The sequence below is a fragment of the Pristiophorus japonicus genome, chromosome 32 (genome assembly GCF_044704955.1).
Source record: "Pristiophorus japonicus isolate sPriJap1 chromosome 32, sPriJap1.hap1, whole genome shotgun sequence".
In the NCBI taxonomy this organism is placed as follows: Eukaryota; Metazoa; Chordata; class Chondrichthyes; family Pristiophoridae; genus Pristiophorus; species Pristiophorus japonicus.
The window spans coordinates 1,358,957-1,377,725 of NC_092008.1; the positions used below are offsets into that span (position 1 = coordinate 1,358,957).

General features: G+C 56.0%; 1 protein-coding gene across 2 annotated transcripts; it reads right to left on the bottom strand.

Annotated features, from left to right (window-relative positions):
• Positions 1-1,224: 1,224 nt before the first annotated feature.
• Positions 1,225-18,003, bottom strand: tbc1d25 (TBC1 domain family, member 25). Of its 2 annotated transcripts, none has more exons than XM_070869128.1 (6): positions 17,938-18,003; positions 14,338-14,447; positions 13,453-13,607; positions 9,969-10,093; positions 9,219-9,410; positions 1,225-2,723 (listed from the first exon to the last, which is right to left on the bottom strand). In XM_070869128.1, the coding sequence occupies exons 1-6, from the start codon at positions 17,977-17,979 to the stop codon at positions 1,554-1,556; spliced, it is 1,794 nt and encodes a 597-aa protein (XP_070725229.1). In that variant the 5' UTR covers positions 17,980-18,003; the 3' UTR covers positions 1,225-1,553. The 2 variants fall into 2 exon arrangements, with proteins under 2 accessions (XP_070725229.1, XP_070725230.1); XM_070869129.1 differs by having other exon boundaries at positions 17,956-18,001.
• Positions 18,004-18,769: the final 766 nt, after the last annotated feature.

The window sequence follows — 18,769 nt, forward strand, 5'->3', positions numbered from 1 at the left end:
ACCCGAGGGTTTTGGCCCCGAGAATAGTCCGGGGTGGAGTGGGGAGGGGTTGCGGGTTACAGTGATGCCCGCCCCTCCGCCCCCCCAGAGCTTACTCCAAACACATCTCCATGTGTGGTCCATAGAGGGCGCCAATGTCTCTCTTCAGCCAATCCCAGGCCTTGGCGACCCACCGGTCAAGGGTCATGCCCTTTGGGCCAACCGTTTCCCCACGCCCCCATCCCCCGACTCCCAAGTACCGGTGCATCATGGGGCTCCCGGGCCCATACTGAGCCCCTCCCCTAAACCCCTCGCCCGCTTTGGCCCGCCTCCCAGCAGGAGACGCGGGTGAGATAGGGAACTCGGGTCAGGAAGGGGTGGGGGGGGGGGGGGGGGTCTGGCTTGCCTCGCCTCTCTGCAGCGAGATAGGCAACTCGGAGGGGGGGGGGCTTCCGCTTGGCCCCGCCTCTCCGCAGCGAGGCGGGCGAGATCGGGAACGCGGAGGGGAGGGGGAGGGGCTCCCGCTTGGCCCCCGCCTCCCAGCAGGAGACGCAGCCGAGATAGGGAACTCGGAGGGGGGAGGGGGGGGCGGGCTTTGGCTTGCCCCGCCTCTCCGCAGCGAGATAGGCAACCCAGGGGGGGGGGCTCCCGCTTGGCCCCGCCTCTCCGCAGCGAGGCAGGCGAGATCGGGAACGCGGAGGGGAGGGGGAGGGGCTCCCGCTTGGCCCCGCCTCCCAGCAGGAGACGCGGCCGAGATAGGGAACTCGGAGGGGGGAGGGGGGGGCGGGCTTTGGCTTGCCCCGCCTCTCCGCAGCGAGATAGGCAACTCGGGGGGGGGGGGGGCTCCCGCTTGGCCCCGCCTCTCCGCAGCGAGGCGGGCGAGATCGGGAACTCGGAGGGGAGGGGGAGGGGCTCCCGCTTGGCCCCCGCCTCCCAGCAGGAGACGCGGCCGAGATAGGGAACTCGGAGGGGAGGGGGGAGGGGCCGGCCTTTGGCTTGTCACGCCCCTCCGCAGCGAAGCGGTCGAGGTCGGGAACGCGGTCGGGAGGGAGGGGGAGGGGCCCCGCCTCGCCGCCGCGAAGCGGGCGAGATAGGGCACTCCGTCCTCTGCACCGCCGTCAAGCGTCGAAAACCGGGCGGGAGGGAGAGTTGAGGGCGCGGCAACGGTAAGCGAGTAACGCGACCGATGGAAAAGACGCCCCCACCCGCGCGCGAACCAGTATTCCCCCCCCCACCCACCCACCCACCCACCCCCCCGCATCGCACCGACAATTTCAAAGAGGAGCGTGTGGTTGTTTTTTTTCTTTGCGTTTCGTTGTTAAAAAAGAAAAATGGCTTCGCCGGGGGTCGAAGTTCGCCGCGGAGGAGGAGGAGGGCGGCTCCCACGTGTGCGTTGGCGTCGCAAGCTCCGCTCGGCTTGGAGTCCGTCGCGCAGAGAGAAGAGCACGATGTGTGTGGCGGGGGGGAGGGGGTGGGGGGAACCTGGCCCTCGAGTGTCTTTTTTTTGTTCTGTTACGTTTGTGTCGCGCGCCCCGGCTTTCCGGTCCCGCGTGGCTCCTCCGCCCCCCCGCCGGTCAGGAGCAGTCGGGCGATTCTGCCGCCGCGGCCTGTTCACCGCCCCGCGAGTCCCAGACCTCCGACTGCAGGTAGTCGGCGAAGAGGGCCTTGGCCCGGTGCACCACCCGGTTGAGGTTCTGGCGCCGCACCAGCCGGTCGAAGTGCATGGCCAGCTCGTTGTAGTCCATGCCGCCCCGCATGATCTGGTCCCGGTGCTCCAGCAGCAGCGACAGGCACAGGAAGAGGGCGAAGGGGTTGCCCCGGCCGAACTCCTGGGGCGGGGGCAGGGCCGCCTGCCCGTCGGCGCCCTCGTCGGCGGCCGGCGGCTCCGGCGGGGGGTTGAGGGCGGGCGCCGAGGCCGACTTCTTCACCCCGGGCCACGTCTTGCCGGGGGGGCAGGGGGCCTGCTGGGGCTCGCCGGTGCCGGGGCCCTCGAAGTCCCTGAAGCCGGGGGGCTGGGGCCCGGCATCGCCCCCTTCCCCGCGGGCCGGCCGCACCATCAGGCGGTGGCGGGAGGGCGCCGGCTGGTCGGCCGAGGGGGGCAGCGGGGGGCCGGTCAGCTCCACCTCCTGGTCGGGCGGGTCGGGGGGCAGCGAGCTCCAGGTGACCTCCAGGAGCCGCAGGGCGTCATCGAAGGCGAACTCCCGCTTGAGCTCCAACAGCAGCCAGCGGTAGCAGAAGAACAGGTCGTCGGCGCCGGCCGAGAGCAGGTAGGCATGGAAGTCGGGGTCAGAGCGGCGCAGGAGCAGCTTGAGGTGGGCGAACTTGCGGGCCATCACCTCGCCGTCCATCTGGAAGTTGGACTCGAGCCGCTTCATGATGCCGCAGAAGCAGATGTAGGCCTGGCCCTCGTGGTCCATGACGGCCAGGATGGGCGAGGCGATGTCGCTCATGCCCTGGCAGTAGGAGACGCAGGGGTGGGTCACCGCGTAGGTAGTCAGCAGGTCGTGCAGGGCTCGCAGGTGGGGGCCGTCCTCCGAGCCGGCGTAGTAGGGGTGGGCCCGGTCAGTGCGCAGCACGTCCTTCAGCACCATGCCCGTCACAAACTCCAGGTCCTCGGGGCTGGCCCGCGAACCCCACTCCCCCTTCAGCCGCTCGTACTCCCGGGTCTTGCGTTTCATGTAGTCCATCCTCTCCTGGCCGGTCAGCCCGTCGGGGTACACATTCAGCAGGTAGCGCCACACCACCTGGGGAGAGCGGGGTGAGAGAAAGCGAGAGAGAGAGATCACTTAGGGCCCCGCTGGCTCCCCGCAAAAAAAATTATAATGGAAATTTCCTATGTAAACATGTCACACTGTAATTACAACCTCCCGCCACCTGTGTCGCCTATGGAGGGCCGAATGGCTCGAAGGGCCAAATGGCCTACTCCTGCACCTATTTTCTGTGTTTCTATATCTGTGTTTTGTGTTTCTATATACAAGACCATTCTTGTATATAGAAACACAGATATAGAAACACAGAAAATAGGTGCAGGAGTAGGCCATTCGGCCCTTCGAGCCTGCACCGCCATTCGATAAGATCGTGGCTGATCATTCACCTCAGTACCCCTTTCCTGCTTTCTCTCCATACCCCTTGATCCCCCTTAGCCGTAAGGGCCACATCTAACTCCCTCTTGAATATATCCAATGAACTGGCATCAACAACTCTCTGCGGCAGGGAATTCCACGGGTTAACAACTCTCCGAGTGAAGAAGTTTCTCCTCATCTCAGTCCTAAATGGGCCTACCCCTTATCCTAAGACTGTGTCCCCTGGTTCTGGACTTCCCCAACATCGGGAACATTCTTCCTGCATCTAACCTGTCCAGTCCCGTCAGAATCTTATACCTTTCTATGAGATCCCCTCTCATCCTTCTAAACTCCAGTGAATATAAGCCTAGTCGATCCAATCTTTCTTCATATGTCAGTCCTGCCATCCCTGGAATCAGTCTGGTGAACCTTGGGTGCACTCCCTCAATAGCAAGAACGTCCTTCCTCAGATTAGGAGAACAATATTCCAGGTGAGGTCTCACCTGTACAACTGCAGTAAGACCTCCCTGCTCCTATACTCAAATCCTCTCGCTATGAAGGCCAACATACCATTTGCCTTCTTCACCGCCTGCTGTACCTGCATGCCAACTTTCAATGACTGATGTACCATAACACCCAGGTCTCGTTGCACCTCCCCTTTTCCTAATCTGCCGCCATTCAGATAATATTCTGCCTTCGTGTTTTTGCCCCCAAAGCGGATAACCTCACATTTATCCACATTATACTGCATCTGCCATGCATTTGCCCACTCACCTAACCTGTCTAAGTCACCCTGCAGCCTCATAGCATCCTCCTCACAGCTCACACCGCCACCCAGTTTAGTGTCATCTGCAAACTTGGAGATATTACACTCAATTCCTTCATCTAAATCGTTAATGTATATTGTAAAGAGCTGGGGTCCCAGCACTGAGCCCTGCGGCACTCCACTAGTCACTGCCTGCCATTCTGAAAAGGATCCGTTTATCCCGACTCTCTGCTTCTTGTCTGCCAACCAGTTCTCTATCCACGTCAGTACATTACCCCCGATACCATGTGCTTTGATTTTGCACACCAATCTCTTGTGGGACCTTGTCAAAAGCCTTTTGAAAGTCCAAATACACCACATCCACTGGTTCTCCCTTGTCCACTCTGCTAGTTAAGAACATAAGAATTAGGAACAGGAGTAGGCCATCTAGCCCCCTCGAGCCTGCTCCGCCATTCAACAAGATCATGGCTGATCTGGCCATGGACACAGCTCCACTTACCCGCCTGCTCCCCGTAACCCTTAATTCCCTTATTGGTTAAAAATCTATCTATCTGTGACTTGAATACATTCAATGAGCTAGCCTCAACTGCTTCCTTGGGCAGAGAATTCCACAGATTCACAACCCTCTGGGAGAAGAAATTCCTTCTCAACTCGGTTTTAAATTGGCTCCCCCGTATTTTGAGGCTGTGCCCCCTAGTTCTAGTCTCCCCGACCAGTGGAAACAATCTCTCTGCCTCTATCTCGTCTATCCTTTTCATTATTTTAAATGTTTCTATAAGATCACCCCTCATCCTTCTGAACTCCAACGAGTAAAGACCCAGTCTACTCAATCTATCATCATAAGGTAACCCACTCATCTCCGGAATCAGCCTCGTGAATCGTCTCTGTACCCCCTCCAAAGCTAGTATATCCTTCCTTAAGTAAGGTGACCAAAACTGCACGCAATACTCCAGGTGTGGCCTCACCAATACCCTGTACAGTTGCAGCAGGACCTCCCTGCTTTTGTACTCCATCCGTCTCGCAATGAAGGCCAACATTCCATTCGCCTTCCTGATTACCTGCTGCACCTGCAAACTAACTTTTTGGGATTCATGCACAAGGATCAAAAAGAGTTTCATGCACAAGGACCCCCAGGTCCCTCTGCACCGCAGCATGTTGTAATTTCTCCCCATTCAAATAATATTCCCTTTTACTGTTTTTTTTCTTCAAGGTGGATGACCTCACACTTTCCGACATTGTATTCCATCTGCCAAATTTAGCCCATTCGCTTAACCTATCTAAATCTCTTTGCAGCCTCTCTGTGTCCTTCACACAACCCGCTTTCCCACTAATCTTTGTGTCATCTGCAAATTTTGTTGCACTACACTCTGTCCCCTCTTCCAGGTCATCTATGTATATTGTAAACAGTTGTGGTCCCAGCACCGATCCCTGTGGCACACCACTAACCACCGATTTCCAACCCGAAAAGGACCCATTTATCCCGACTCTCTGCTTTCTGTTCGCCAGCCAATTCTCTATCCATGCTAATACATTTCCTCTGCGTACCCTTATCTTCTGCAGTAACCTTTTGTGTGGCACCTTATCGAATGCCTTTTGAAAATCTAAATACACCTCTATCCACCATGCTCGTTATATCCTCAAAGAATTCCAGTAAATTAGTTAAACATGATTTCACTTTCATGAATCCATGCTGCGTCTGCTTGATTGCACTATTCCTATCTAGATGTCCCGCTATTTCTTCCTTAATGATAGTTTCAAGCATTTTCCCCACTACAGATGTTAAACTAACTGGCCTATAGTTACCTGCCTTTTGTCTGCTCCCTTTTTTTTTATAAACAGAGGCGTTACATTAGCTGCTTTCCAATCCGCTGGTACCTCCCCAGAGTCCAGAGACTTTTGGTAGATTATAACGAATGCATCTGCTATAACTTCCGCCATCTCTTTTAATACCCTGGGATGCATTTCATCAGGACATCCTTAAAAAATTCCAGAAGATTCGTCAAGCATGATTTCCCTTTCACTGACTTGGACCGATCCCGTCACTGCTTTCCAAATGCGCTGCTATTACATCCTTAATGATTGATTCCAACATTTTCCCCACTAATGATGTCAGGCTAACCGGTCTATAATTACCCGTTTTCTCTCTCCCTCCTTTTTTAAAAAGTGGTGTTACATTAGCTACCCTCCAGTCCATGGGAACTGATCCAGAGTCGATAAACTGTTGGAAAATGATCACCAATGCATCCACTATTTCTAGGGCCACTTAAGTACTCTGGGATGCAGACAATCAGGCCCCGGGGATTTATCGGCTTTCAATCCCATCAATTTCCCTAACACAATTTCCCACCTAATAAGGATATCCTTCAGTTCCTCCTTCTCACTAGACCCTCGGTCCCCTAGTACATCCAGAAGGTTATTTATGTCTTCCTTCGTGAAGACAGAACCAAAGTATTTGTTCAATTGGTCTGCCATTTCTTTGTCCCCATTATAAATTCACCTGAATCTGACTGCAAGGTACCTACGTTTGTTTTCACTAATCTTTTTCTCTTCACATATCTATAGAAGCTTTTGCAGTCAGTTTTTATGTTCCCGGCAAGCTTCCTCTCGTACTCTATTTTCCCCTCCTAATTAAACCCTTTGTCCTCCTCTGTTGAATTCTAAATTTCTCCCAGTCCTCAGGTTTGCTGCTTTTTCTGGCCAATTTATATTCCTCTTCCTTGGATTTAACACTATCCTTAATTTCCCTTGTTAGCCACGGTTGAGCCACCTTCCCCGTTTTATTTTTGCTTCAGACAGGGATGTACAATTGTTGTAGTTCATCCATGTGATCTTTAAATGTTTGCCATTGCCTATCCACCATCAACCCTTTAAGTATCATTTGCCAGTCTATTCTAGCCAATTCACGCCTCATACCGTCGAAGTTATCTTTCCTTAAGTTCAGGACCCTAGTTTCTGAATTAACTGTGTCACTCTCCATCTTAATAAAGAATTCTACCATATTATGGTCACTCTTCCCCAAGGGGCCTTGCACAACAAGATTGCCAATTAGTCCCTCCTCATTACACATCACCCAGTCTAGGATGGCCAGCTCTCGAGTTGGTTCCTCGACATATTGGTCTCGAAAACCATCCCTAATACACTCCAGGAAATCCTCCTCCACCGTATTGCTACCAGTTTGGTTAGCCCAATCAATATGTAGATTAAAGTCGCCCATGATAACTGCTGTACCTTTATTGCACACATCCCTTATTTCTTGTTTGATGCTGTCCCCAACCTCACTACTACTGTTTGGTGGTCTGTACACAACTCCCACTAGCGTTTTCTGCCCCTTGGTATTCCGTAGCTCCACCCATACCGATTCCACATCATCCAGGCTGATGTCCCTCCTTACTATTGCATTAATTTCCTCTTTAACCAGCAATGCCACCCCGCCTCCTTTTCCTTTCTGTCTATCCTTCCTAAATGTTGAATACCCCAGGATGTTGAGTTCCCAGCCTTGGTCACCCTGGAGCCATGTCTCCGTGATGCCAATTATCCGTTAACTGCTATCTGCGCAGTTAATTCGTCCACCTTATTCTGAATACTCCTCGCATTGAGGCACAGAGCCTTCAGGCTGGCCTTTTTAACACACTAGTATATTTAGATTTAAGAGTATTTGATTGAAATATTTGATTAACATCCCCCCCTCAAAAAAAAGATAATGGAAATTTCCTATGTAAACAAGTCAGACTGTAATTACAACCTCCCACCACCGGTGGCACTGTAGAGCCTTCGTTCTGGTATCACTCGTCTATTTCGATTCAAGAGTGTTTGATTGAATGGGACGAGAATTCAAAATGCTGTGGTGGGGAGGATCTGGGGGTCCTTGTACATGAAACACAAAAAGTTAATATGCAGGTACAGCAAGTGATCAGGAAGGCAAATGGAATGTTGGCCTTTATTGCAAAAGGGGGATGGAGTATAAAAGCAGGGAAGTCCGGCTACAGCTCTACAGGGTATTGGTGAGGCCACACCTGGAGTACTGTATACGGTTTTAGTCTCCTTATTTAAGGAGGGGTATACTTGCATTGGAGGCAGTTCAGAGACGGTTCACTCGGTTGATTCTGGAGATGAGGGGGTTGCCTTATGAGGAAAGGTTGAGCAGGTTGGGCCCTGTACTCATTGGAGTTTAGAAGAATGAGAGGTGATCTTATCGAAACGTATCAGACTCTGAGGGGGGCTGGACAGGGTAGATGCAGAGAGGATGTTTCCCCTTCGTGGGGGGAATCTAGAACCAGGGGGCACATAGTCTCAGAATAAGGGGCCGCCCATTTAAGATGGAGATGAGGAGGAATTTCTTCTGGTGAATCTGTGGAATTCTCTGCCCCAGAGAGCTGTGGGGGGCTGGGTCATTGGATATATTTACGGTGGAGATAGACAGATTTTTGAGCGATAAGGGAGTGAAGGGGCGGGCGGGGAAGTGGAGCTGGGTCCATGATCGGATCAGCCATGATCGTATTAAATGGCGGAGCAGGCTCGAGGGGCCGAACGGCCGACTCCTGCTCCTATTTCTGATGATTTATACGTTCTCTCTGCAGACTTTGGCCTTGACCGTGGTGCAGGTCTATCTGGCCGTCCCCACCAGCCGCAAATACCGGGCCAAGCGCTACAGTAGTGTCGCCTGCTTCGTGAAGGACAACCCCAAGAGGTCCTACTTCACCCGGGTGTACAGCCACAAGGTGGGTCTGGCAATCCCTCCCTCCGCCCCTGGAAAATTGCACGTGTGCGGACTCCCGGGAGCGCTCCAAGAGCCCTTTCCTGATCACTACGACCCCTCAGTTCTGGGGAGGGGAAGTGGAGCTGAGGCCAGGATCAGATCGGTCACGATCTTATTGAAGGATCTTATCGGGGGAAACATCCTCTCTGCACCTATCCAGTCCAGCCCCCGCAGAGTCTTATGTTTCAATACGATCGCCTCTCATTCGTCTAAACTCCAATGAGTACAGGCGCAACTTGCTTTCATAAGAGCTGGCACAGACACGATGGGCCAAACGGCCTCCTGCCATGCTGTGTCGTTCTGTAAGCTCGGAATGGACAAAGCCATTCAGCCCGTCAATCGGTGTCCCTTCCACAGTCGAATACCTCAATTCCCCACCCTCCCCTCCACCGCCGTGACGAAGCCATTTTAACTCCCTTACCCCGCCACCCACGGATTACCCCGTCCTCTACGATAAGAGGCCGATTCTCGAAATCGGGTCCCGGTCGCAACCCGGGCTGGCTGTTTGACTGGGGGGGGCGTCGCTGCCGGGACCAGTCGCTTCACCCTGCGCGAAAGGGGAAGTGGGGGATTGCCCGACAGAGTGAGTTAACGCATTCCAGGACAGGCGGGGGAGGAGAGGGAGGGGGAAGGGGGAGAGAGGAGGGTCACGGACCTTGCGTAGGGCGGGCTCCACTCCTCCGTGGTAGATCCTCAGTCGCAGCTCTTCAGGCCGGCTCAGTTGGCCCTCGTGGTTCAGGTACGTGTGGAACTCGGCGTCTGTGAGCGGAGGCATGAACGGCTTGACTGCTTCCTCCCCACTCGACCAGCTCAGCACCTGCTGCACCTTCGAGATGGTCCGGCCAACCTGGGCAAAGGAGCGGAGCGCGCGTTAGACCCCCTCTGCACCGGCCCCATCACACACACACCCCGGGACAGGTACAGCACGGGGTTAGATACAGAGTAAAGCTCCCTCTACACTGTCCCATCAAACACTCCCAGGGCAGGTACAGGGGGTTAGATACAGAGTAAAGCTCCCTCTACACTGTCCCATCAAACACCCCAGGGCAGGTACAGGGGGTTAGATACAGAGTAAAGCTCCCTCTACACTGTCCCATCAAACACTCCCAGGGCAGGTACAGGGGATTAGATACAGAGTAAAGCTCCCTCTACACTGTCCCATCAAACACTCCCAGGGCAAGTACAGGGGGTTAGATACAGAGTAAAGCTCCCTCTACACTGTCCCATCAAACACTCCCAGGGCAGGTACAGAGGGTTAGATACAGAGTAAAGCTCCCTCAGTACCGCCCCTCCGACAGCGCAGTACAGCGCTCCCTCAGTGCTGCCCTTCCAACAGTCAAGAGCCATAAAGCAACCTGGGATCAGACTGGGAGGTTGGCAGCCCGAGCAAGCTCCAAGCACTAACCTGGGAGATTATGGACTGTGTCAGGGGCAGGGCAGTCGCGGTGAACGAACGCTTCTCCGGAGTCAGGAGGTCGGAGCCGATGACATCCTTCGGGCTGATGATGTCCCAATCCTCAAGCAGTGGGCCTGCAAGGGGGGTGTGGAGAGAACACAAGAACATAAGAATTAGGAACAGGAGGAGACCATTCAGCCCCTCGAGCCTGTTACATTAGGAACAGGAGGAGGCCGTTCAGCCCCTTGAGCCTGTTACATTAGGGACAGGAGGAGGCCGTTCAGCCCCTCGAGCCTGTTACATTAGGAACAGGAGGAGGCCGTTCTGCCCCTCGAGCCTGTTACATTAGGAACAGGAGGAGGCCGTTCAGCCCCTTGAGCCTGTTACATTAGGGACAGGAGGAGGCCGTTCAGCCCCTCGAGCCTGTTACATTAGGAACAGGAGGAGGCCGTTCTGCCCCTCGAGCCTGTTACATTAGGGACAGGAGGAGGCCGCTCAGCCCCTCGAGCCTGTTACATTAGGAACAGGAGGAGGCCGTTCAGCCCCTCGAGCCTGTTACATTAGGAACAGGAGGAGGCCGTTCAGCCCCTCGAGCCTGTTACATTAGGAACAGGAGGAGGCCGTTCAGCCCCTCGATCCTGTTACATTAGGAACAGGAGGAGGCCGTTCAGCCCCTCGAGCCTGTTACATTAGGAACAGGAGGAGGCCGTTCAGCCCCTCGAGCCTGTTACATTAGGAACAGGAGGAGGCCGTTCAGCCCCTCGAGCCTGTTACATTAGGAACAGGAGGAGGCCGTTCAGCCCCTCGAGCCTGTTACATTAAGGACAGGAGGAGGCCGTTCAGCCCCTCGAGCCTGCTCCGCCATTCAATAAGATCACGGCTGATCTTCTACCTCAACTCCACTTTCCGCCCGATCCCTCGATTCCAAAAATCTAACGATCTCAGCCTTGAATATACTCAACGACTGAGCCTCAACAGCCCTCTGGGGCAGAGAATTCCAAAGATTCACCTCCCTCTGAGTTAAAAAATTCCTCCTCATCTCAGTCCTAAATGGCCGATCCCTTATCCCGAGACTGTGACCCCTGGTTCTAGACTCCCCAGCCCGGGGGAAAACATCCTCCCTGCATCTACCCTGTCAAGCCCTGTAAGAATTGTGTCTGTTTCAATGAGATCACCTCTCATTCTTCTAAACTATCAGCCCAGTCTACACAATCTCTCCTCATAGGACAATCTCCCCATCCCAGGAATCAGTCTGGTGAACCTTCGCTGCACTCCGTCAATGGCAAATATATCCTTCCTTAGATAAGGAGACCAGAACTGTACACAGTACTCCAGGTGTGGTCTCACCAGGGCCCGATATAATCGCAGAGGAAAGGCCCCCACAACCAACAGTTACACCCGGTACCAACCATGACCCATCACTCTCCTCCTCTCCCTCCACCGCCAACGGGCAAATGGGGTGTGCATTCCCAGGAATATGACCACCTCCAACTTTACAAATCGTTTTGCCCTCCCCTCGAACGTGCCAACTCGCGCTGGCGTACAGGCCCCACAGGAATCGGCCTCAGAACCCTGGAGTGCAGGTCCACTGATTCCCTGAAGGTAGCAGGGCCAGGTAGATAAGGTGGTTAAGAAGGCACACGGAATACTTGCTCTTATTGGCCGAGGTGGAGAATACGAGGACAGGGAGGTTCTGCTCGAACTGTATAAAACACTGGTTAGGCCACAGCTGGAGCACTGCGTGCAGTTCTGGTCACCGCATTACAGGAAGGATGTGATTGCACTGGAGAGGGTGCAGAGGAGATTTACCAGGACGTTGCCGGGACTGGAGAATCTAAGTTATGAGGACAAATTGGATAGACTGGGTCTGTTTTCTTTGGGGCAGAGGAGGCTGAGGGGAGATAGAAACATAGAAACATAGGAAATAGGTGCAGGAGCAGGCCATTCGGCCCTTCGAGCCTGCACCACCATTCAATATGATCATGGCTGATCATTCCCTCAGTACCCCTTTCCTGCTTTCTCTCCATACCCCTTGATCCCTTTAGCCGTAAGGGCCACATCTAACTCCCTTTTGAATATATCCAATGAACTGGCATCAACAACTCTCTGCGGCAGGGAATTCCACAGGTTCACAACTCTCTGGGTGAAGAAGTTTCTCCTCATCTCGGTCCTAAATGGCCTACTCCTTATTCTTAGACTGTGACCCCTGATTCTGGACTTCCCCAACATCGGGAACATTCTTCCTGCATCTAACCTGTCCAATCCCGTCAGAATTTTATATGTTTCTATGAGATCCCCCCTCATCCTTCTAAACTCCAGTGAATACAGGCCCAGTCGATCCAGTCTCTCCTCATATGTCAGTCCTGCCATCCCGGGAATCAGTCTGGTGAACCTTCGCTGCACTCCCTCAATAGCAAGAACGTCCTTCCTCAGATTAGGAGACCAAAACTGAACACAATATTCTAGGTGAGGCTTCACCAAGGTCCAGTAAGACCTCCCTGCTCCTATACTCAAATCCTCTCGCTATGAAGGTCAACATGCCATTTGCGTTCTTCACCGCATGCTGTACCTGCATGCCAACTTTCAATGACTGATGTACCATGACACCCAGGTCTCGTTGCACCTCCCCTTTTCCTCATCTGCCGCCATTCAGATAATATTCTGTCTTCCTGAGATAACCTCACATTTATCTACAGTATACTGCATCTGCTATGCATTTGCCCACTCACCTAACCTGTCCAAGTCACCCTGCAGCCTCTTAGCATCCTCCTCAAAGCTCACACCGCCACCCAGCTTAGTGTCATCTGCAAACTTGTCATCTGCACACTCAATTGAGGTGTGAGGGGCCTGGATAGAGTGGATAGGACGGACCTGTTTCCCTTGGCAGAGGGGTCAACAACCAGGGGGCAGAGATTGAAAGTAATTGGGGGGAGGTTTCGAGGGGATTTGAGAGGAAATGTCTTCACCCAGAGGGTGGTGGGGGTCTGGGGCGGAACGCGCTGCCTGAAACGGTGGTAGAGGCAGAAACCCTCACCACATTTGGACGTGCGCTCGAAGTGCCGTAACCCACAGGGCTACGGACCGAGAGCGGGAAAATGGGATTAGGCCGGGATGGCTCTTGGTCGGCCGGTCGGCGCACCGCGGACACGATGGGCCGAATGGCCTCCTCCCGCGCTGTAAACTTCTGGGATTGTGTGATTCAAACTCCCCCCCCCCCCCCCCAGCCTCCTGCAACAGTACAGCACCCAATCGAGGAGGCTATTCCACTGTGACAGGCACCGCGCCCGAGCCTGATCTTCCTTCTCACCCCGGAGAAAGTGATCAGGAGCAGGAATTACAACTGATCTCCCCGCCCACTGATAAGAGGTGTAGTGTCGTTACCAACCGCCCCTCTCTTCCTTCCCCCCCCCCCCGCCCAAGGTGAGCTTAATTCGGCAAAGACCGGCGACCGGGCCTGGGCTTTGCCTGCGTCCCTCTCTCCCCGGGTACTCACTGTCTTCGGAGGGCTTGATGTCCACCTTGAGCTGCAGGTGGGCCCGCGAGAGGCTGCTGAAGGCCACGTCCAGGTCCCAGTCAGACTGCAGCGTCAGGTACACCTCCTGGCTCGCCTTCTCCTGCGACAGGTAGCTGATGGCAAAGTTCTTCTTCCTGCCCAACAGTCGGCAATCACAAGACGTTTCAACGCACAGAAAGAGGTCGTTACCAGATCACCCGCACGGTCGGAGGGGCGGTGCTGAGGGAGCGCCGCACTGCGCTGTCGGAGGGGCGGTACTGAGGGAGTGCCGCGCTGTCGGAGGGGCGGTACTGAGGGAGCGCCGCACTGCGCTGTCGGAGGGGCGGTACTGAGGGAGCGCCGCACTGCGCTGTCGGAGGGGCGGTACTGAGGGAGCGCCGCACTGTCGGAGGGGCGGTACTGAGGGAGTGCCGCACTGTCGGAGAGGCGGTACTGAGGGAGCGCCGCACTGCGCTGTCGGAGGGGCGGTACTGAGGGAGCGCCGCACTGCGCTGTCGGAGGGGTGGTACTGTGGGAGCGCCGCACTGTCACCAAAAGAACCCACGGCCACTATTGGAAGAAGAGTAGGGGGAGTTCTCCCCGGTGTCCTGGAGCCAATATTTATCCCTCAACCAACAAAACAAAAACAGACGATCTGGGTCATTATCACATCGCTATGTGTGGGAGCTTGCTGTGCGGAAATTGGCGTTTCCCACATTACAACAGGGAGCGCACTTCCAAAAAAAAGTCCTTCATCGGCTGTGGGACTTCCGCTGGTCATGAAAGGCGAACGCAAGTCTGTCTTTCTTTCACAACTGAGTGTGCGTGTGTGTAATCTCATGTTTAAAGTAACGAAACGAAAAAGCGCAGTCCGACAAAACTCACCCGCTTAGATCGAAGGCACGGATCAGGATGTGCTGCAGGACATCGAAGGAGGTGATCTGCGGGTCAACGGCGAAAGAGCGGAGCTCGGGTTGCAGCGACCCTTCGCATTTCTGTGACGGGGAGAAGAAACACTTCTTAGCGGCTGAAAAAGATCATTTTTATTCACTCTCGGGGCGTCGCTGGCAAGGCCGGCATTTATTGCCCGTCCCTAATCGCCCCTTGAGAAGGTGGTGGTGAGCCGCCTTCTTGAACCGCTGCAGTCCGTGTGGTGAAGGTGCTCCCACAGTGCTGGATTTTGAGGCTGGGTATTCTGCGGCCAGTGCCTCACCTCCTGACTCCCCAAAGCCTTTCCACCATCTGCAAGGACACAAGTCAGGAGTGTGATGGAACACTCCCCACTTGCCTGGATGAGTTGCAGCTCCAACAACACTCGAGAAGCTCGAAACCATCCAGGACAAAGCAGCCTCGCTTGATGGGCCACGCTCCCCACCACCTCCAACACTCACTCCCTCCACCACCGGCGCACCGTGGCTGCAGTGTGCACCGTCCACAAGATGCACCGCGGCAACTCGCCAAGGCTTCTTCGGCAGCACCTCCCAAACCCGCGACCTCTACCCGCCTAGAAGGTCAAGGGCAGCAAGTCCATGGGAACACCACCACCTCCACGTTCCCCTCCCAGTCACACACACACCATCCCTCGACTTGGGAATATATCGGCCGTTCCTTCATCGTCGCTGGGTCAAAATGCTGAAACTTCCTCCCTAACAGCACTGTCGGAGGGGCGGTACTGAGGGAGTGCCGCACTGTCGGAGGGACAGTACTGAGGGAACACCGAACTGTCGGAGGTGCCGTATTTCGGATGAGACGTTAAACCGATGCCCAGTCTGCCCTCTCGGGTGGATGTAAAAGATTCCATGGCCACTATTGGAAGAAGAGCAGGGGGAGTTCTCCCCGGTGTCCTGGGGCCAATATTTATCCCTCGACCAACATCACTAAAACAGACGATCTGGGTCATTATCACATCGCTGTGTGTGGGAGCTTGCTGTGCGCAAATTGGCTGCTGCGTTTCTTAAGAACATAAGAAATAGAAGCCGGAGTCGGCCATTTGGCCCCTCGAGCCTGCTCCGCCATTCAATAAGATCATGGACTCAGCTCCGCTTCCCTGCCCGCTCCCTTTACTCCTTCATCGCTCAAAATTCTGTCTCTCTCCGCCTTAAATATATTCAATGTCCCGGCTTCCACAGCTCTCTGAGGCAGCGAATTCCACAGACTTACAACCCTCTGAGAGAAGAAATTCCTCCTCATCTCAGTTTTAAATGGGCGGCCCCTTATTGTAAGACCATGCCCCCTAGTTCTAGTCTCCCCCATCAGTGGGAACATCCTCTCTGCATCCACCTTGTCCAGCCCCCTCAGAATCTGATACATTTCGATAAGATCACCTCTCATTCTTCTGAACTCCAATGAGTAGAGGCCCAACCTGCTCAACCTTTCCTCATAAGTCAACCCCCTCATCCCCGGAATCAACCGAGTGAACCTTCTCTGAACTGGCCTCCAATGCAAGTATATGCAAGGAGACCAAAACTGCACGCAGTACTCCAGATGTGGCCTCACTAATACCTGGTATAACTATAGCAGGACTTCCCTGCTTTCCCCACATTGCAACAGTGACTGCACTTCAGAAAAAGTGCTTCATTGAAGCAGTTTGGGACGTCCTGAGGTAGTTAAAGGCGGTGTCGCAGTGCAAGTCCTTCGATCAACAGGGCCAAGGATATCAATCATTCATCGGCTTGTTTGTTTAAGGGGTTGCTGTTGGCACGTCCATGTTTGCTGAGCTAACAGTGGCTGCACTTCAAAATAATTCATTGCGTGCAGCGGGCTTCTTCATGATGCAATAGAAGACGGTATTACATAAAGGACAAGTCCTCTTAAATCTGCGATTCCCCCGCCCCGCTGAACCTCCCCGCATTGATTCCCAGCCCCATTCTCAACAGACGTAAACCACGGCCGCGCTGTCGGAGGGGCAGTACTGAGGGAGCGCCGCGCTGTCGGAGGGGCAGTACTGAGGGAGTGCCGCACTGTCGGAGGGGCGGTACTGAGGGAGTGCCGCACTGTCGGAGGGGCGGTACTGAGGGAGCCCCGCACTGTCGGAGGGGCGGTACTGAGGGAGCGCCGCACTGTCGGAGGGGCGGTACTGAGGGAGTGCCGCACTGTCGGAGGGGCGGTACTGAGGGAGCGCCGCACTGTCGGAGGGGCGGTACTGAGGGAGACCCGCACTGTCGGAGGGTTGCTAAGGGAGACAGATCCTCCCCGGGGTTGCTAGGGGAGACAGACGATCCCCGGGGTTGCTAGGAGAGACAGACTCTCCCCGGGGTTGCTAGGAGAGACAGATTCTCCCCGGGGTTGCTAGGGGAGACAGACCCTCCCCGGGGTTGCTAGGGGAGACAGACCCTCCCTGGAGTTGCTAGGGGAGACAGACCCTTGGGGTTGCTAGGGGAGACAGACCCCCGGGGTTGCTAGGGGAGACAGACCCTCCCTGGAGTTGCTAGGGGAGACAGACCCTTCCTGGAGTTGCTAGGGGAGACAGACCCCCGGGGTTGCTAGGGGAGACAGACCCCCGGGGTTGCTAGGGGAGACAGACCCTCCCTGGAGTTGCTAGGGGAGACAGACCCCTCCCCGGGGTTGCTAGGGGAGACAGACCCTCCCTGGAGTTGCTAGGGGAGACAGACCCCTCCCCGGGGTTGCTAGGGGAGACAGACCCTCCCTGGAGTTGCTAGGGGAGACAGACCCTCCCCAGGGTTGCTAGGGGAGACAGACCCCCGGGGTTGCTATGGGAGACAGACCCTCCCTGGAGTTGCTAGGGGAGACAGACCCCCGGGGTTGCTATGGGAGACAGACCCCCGGGGTTGCTATGGGAGACAGACCCTCCCTGGAGTTGCTAGGGGAGACAGACCCTCCCTGGAGTTGCTAGGGGAGACAGACCCCCGGAGTTGCTAGGGGAGACAGACCCCCGGGGTTGCTAGGGGAGACAGACTCTCCCTGGAGTTGCTAGGGGAGACAGACCCCCGGGGTTGCTATGGGAGACAGACCCTCCCTGGAGTTGCTAGGGGAGACAGACCCTCCCTGGAGTTGCTAGGGGAGACAGACCCCCGGGGTTGCTAGGGGAGACAGACCCTCCCTGGAGTTGCTAGGGGAGACAGACCCCCGGGGTTGCTATGGGAGACAGACCCTCCCTGGAGTTGCTAGGGGAGACAGACCCTCCCTGGAGTTGCTAGGGGAGACAGACCCCCGGGGTTGCTGTGGGAGACAGACCCTCCCTGGAGTTGCTAGGGGAGACAGACCCTCCCTGGAGTTGCTAGGGGAGACAGACCCCCGGGGTTGCTAGGGGAGACAGACCCCCGGGGTTGCTAGGGGAGACAGACCCCCGGGGTTGCTAGGGGAGACAGACCCTCCCTGGAGTTGCTAGGGGAGACAGACCCTCCCTGGAGTTGCTAGGGGAGACAGACCCTTGGGGTTGCTAGGGGAGACAGACCCCCGGGGTTGCTAGGCGACGCGGACCCACCCCGGGGTTGCTAGGGGAGACAGACCCCCCTCCCCACGTACCCGGGCTCGGACTCTCACCACCTCCCGCTCCGCTGCCGCCATTTTCCCCCTCCGCCCCGGGGTGACGTCATGGGCCCCGCCCAACGGGGCGGACACCACATCCGGGCCTTGTGGAGAGGGGGCGGGGTCTGGTCTCCCCTAGCAACAGAGAGAGAGAGAGGGGGGGCGGGGCCTGCACTGTCTCCCCTCGCAACAGGGAGGGGGCGTGGCCTGTCCCCGAGGAACAGAGAGAGAGAGAGGGGGCGGGGCCTGCCACCTCCCCACCCCCCCCGGCGGCCTCGCCCCTTTTTATGCAAATTAGCCGTTTGATCGACAGCTGCGGCCGTTGGCAGTTGGGATACGAACCGGCCGCGAGACAGCCCGCGCTCGCGGTGCCCGCCGGGAAAAATGGCCAACCTGACCCCACACAGGGCCGAAGGGCAGCTTGACCGGTCTCCGCGGAGCACCGCGTCCGTCCATCTGTCCGGGAATAATGGCCAACCTGACCCCACACAGGGCCGAAGGGCAGCTTGACCGGTCTCCGCGGAGCACCGCGTCCGTCCGTCAGTCCGGGAAAAATGGCCAACCTGACCCCACACAGGGCCGAAGGGCAGCTTGACCGGTCTCCGCGGAGCAGCGCGTTCGTCCGTCAGTCCGGGAAAAATGGCCAACCTGACCCCACACAGGGCCGAAGGGCAGCTTGACCGGTCTCCGCGGAGCACCGCGTTCGTCCGTCCGTCCGGGAAAAATGGCCAACCTGACCCCACACAGGCCGAAGGGCAGCTTGACCGGTCTCCGCGGAGCACCGCGTTCGTCCGTCTGTCCGGGAAAAATGGCCAACCTGACCCCACAC

What these genes read in the sequence shown, in the direction of transcription:
- tbc1d25 (XM_070869128.1), bottom strand. Translation starts at nt 17,979, where the DNA reads ATGGCGGCAGCGGAGCGGGAGGTGGTGAGAGTCCGAGCCCGG. An exon ending in TGGTGAGAGTCCGAGCCCGG is followed by an intron (nt 14,448 to 17,937) that starts GTACGTGGGGAG and finishes TCCCCGTCACAG; the next exon opens with AAATGCGAAGGGTCGCTGCA. An exon ending in CGTGCCTTCGATCTAAGCGG is followed by an intron (nt 13,608 to 14,337) that starts GTGAGTTTTGTC and finishes ACTGTTGGGCAG; the next exon opens with GAAGAAGAACTTTGCCATCA.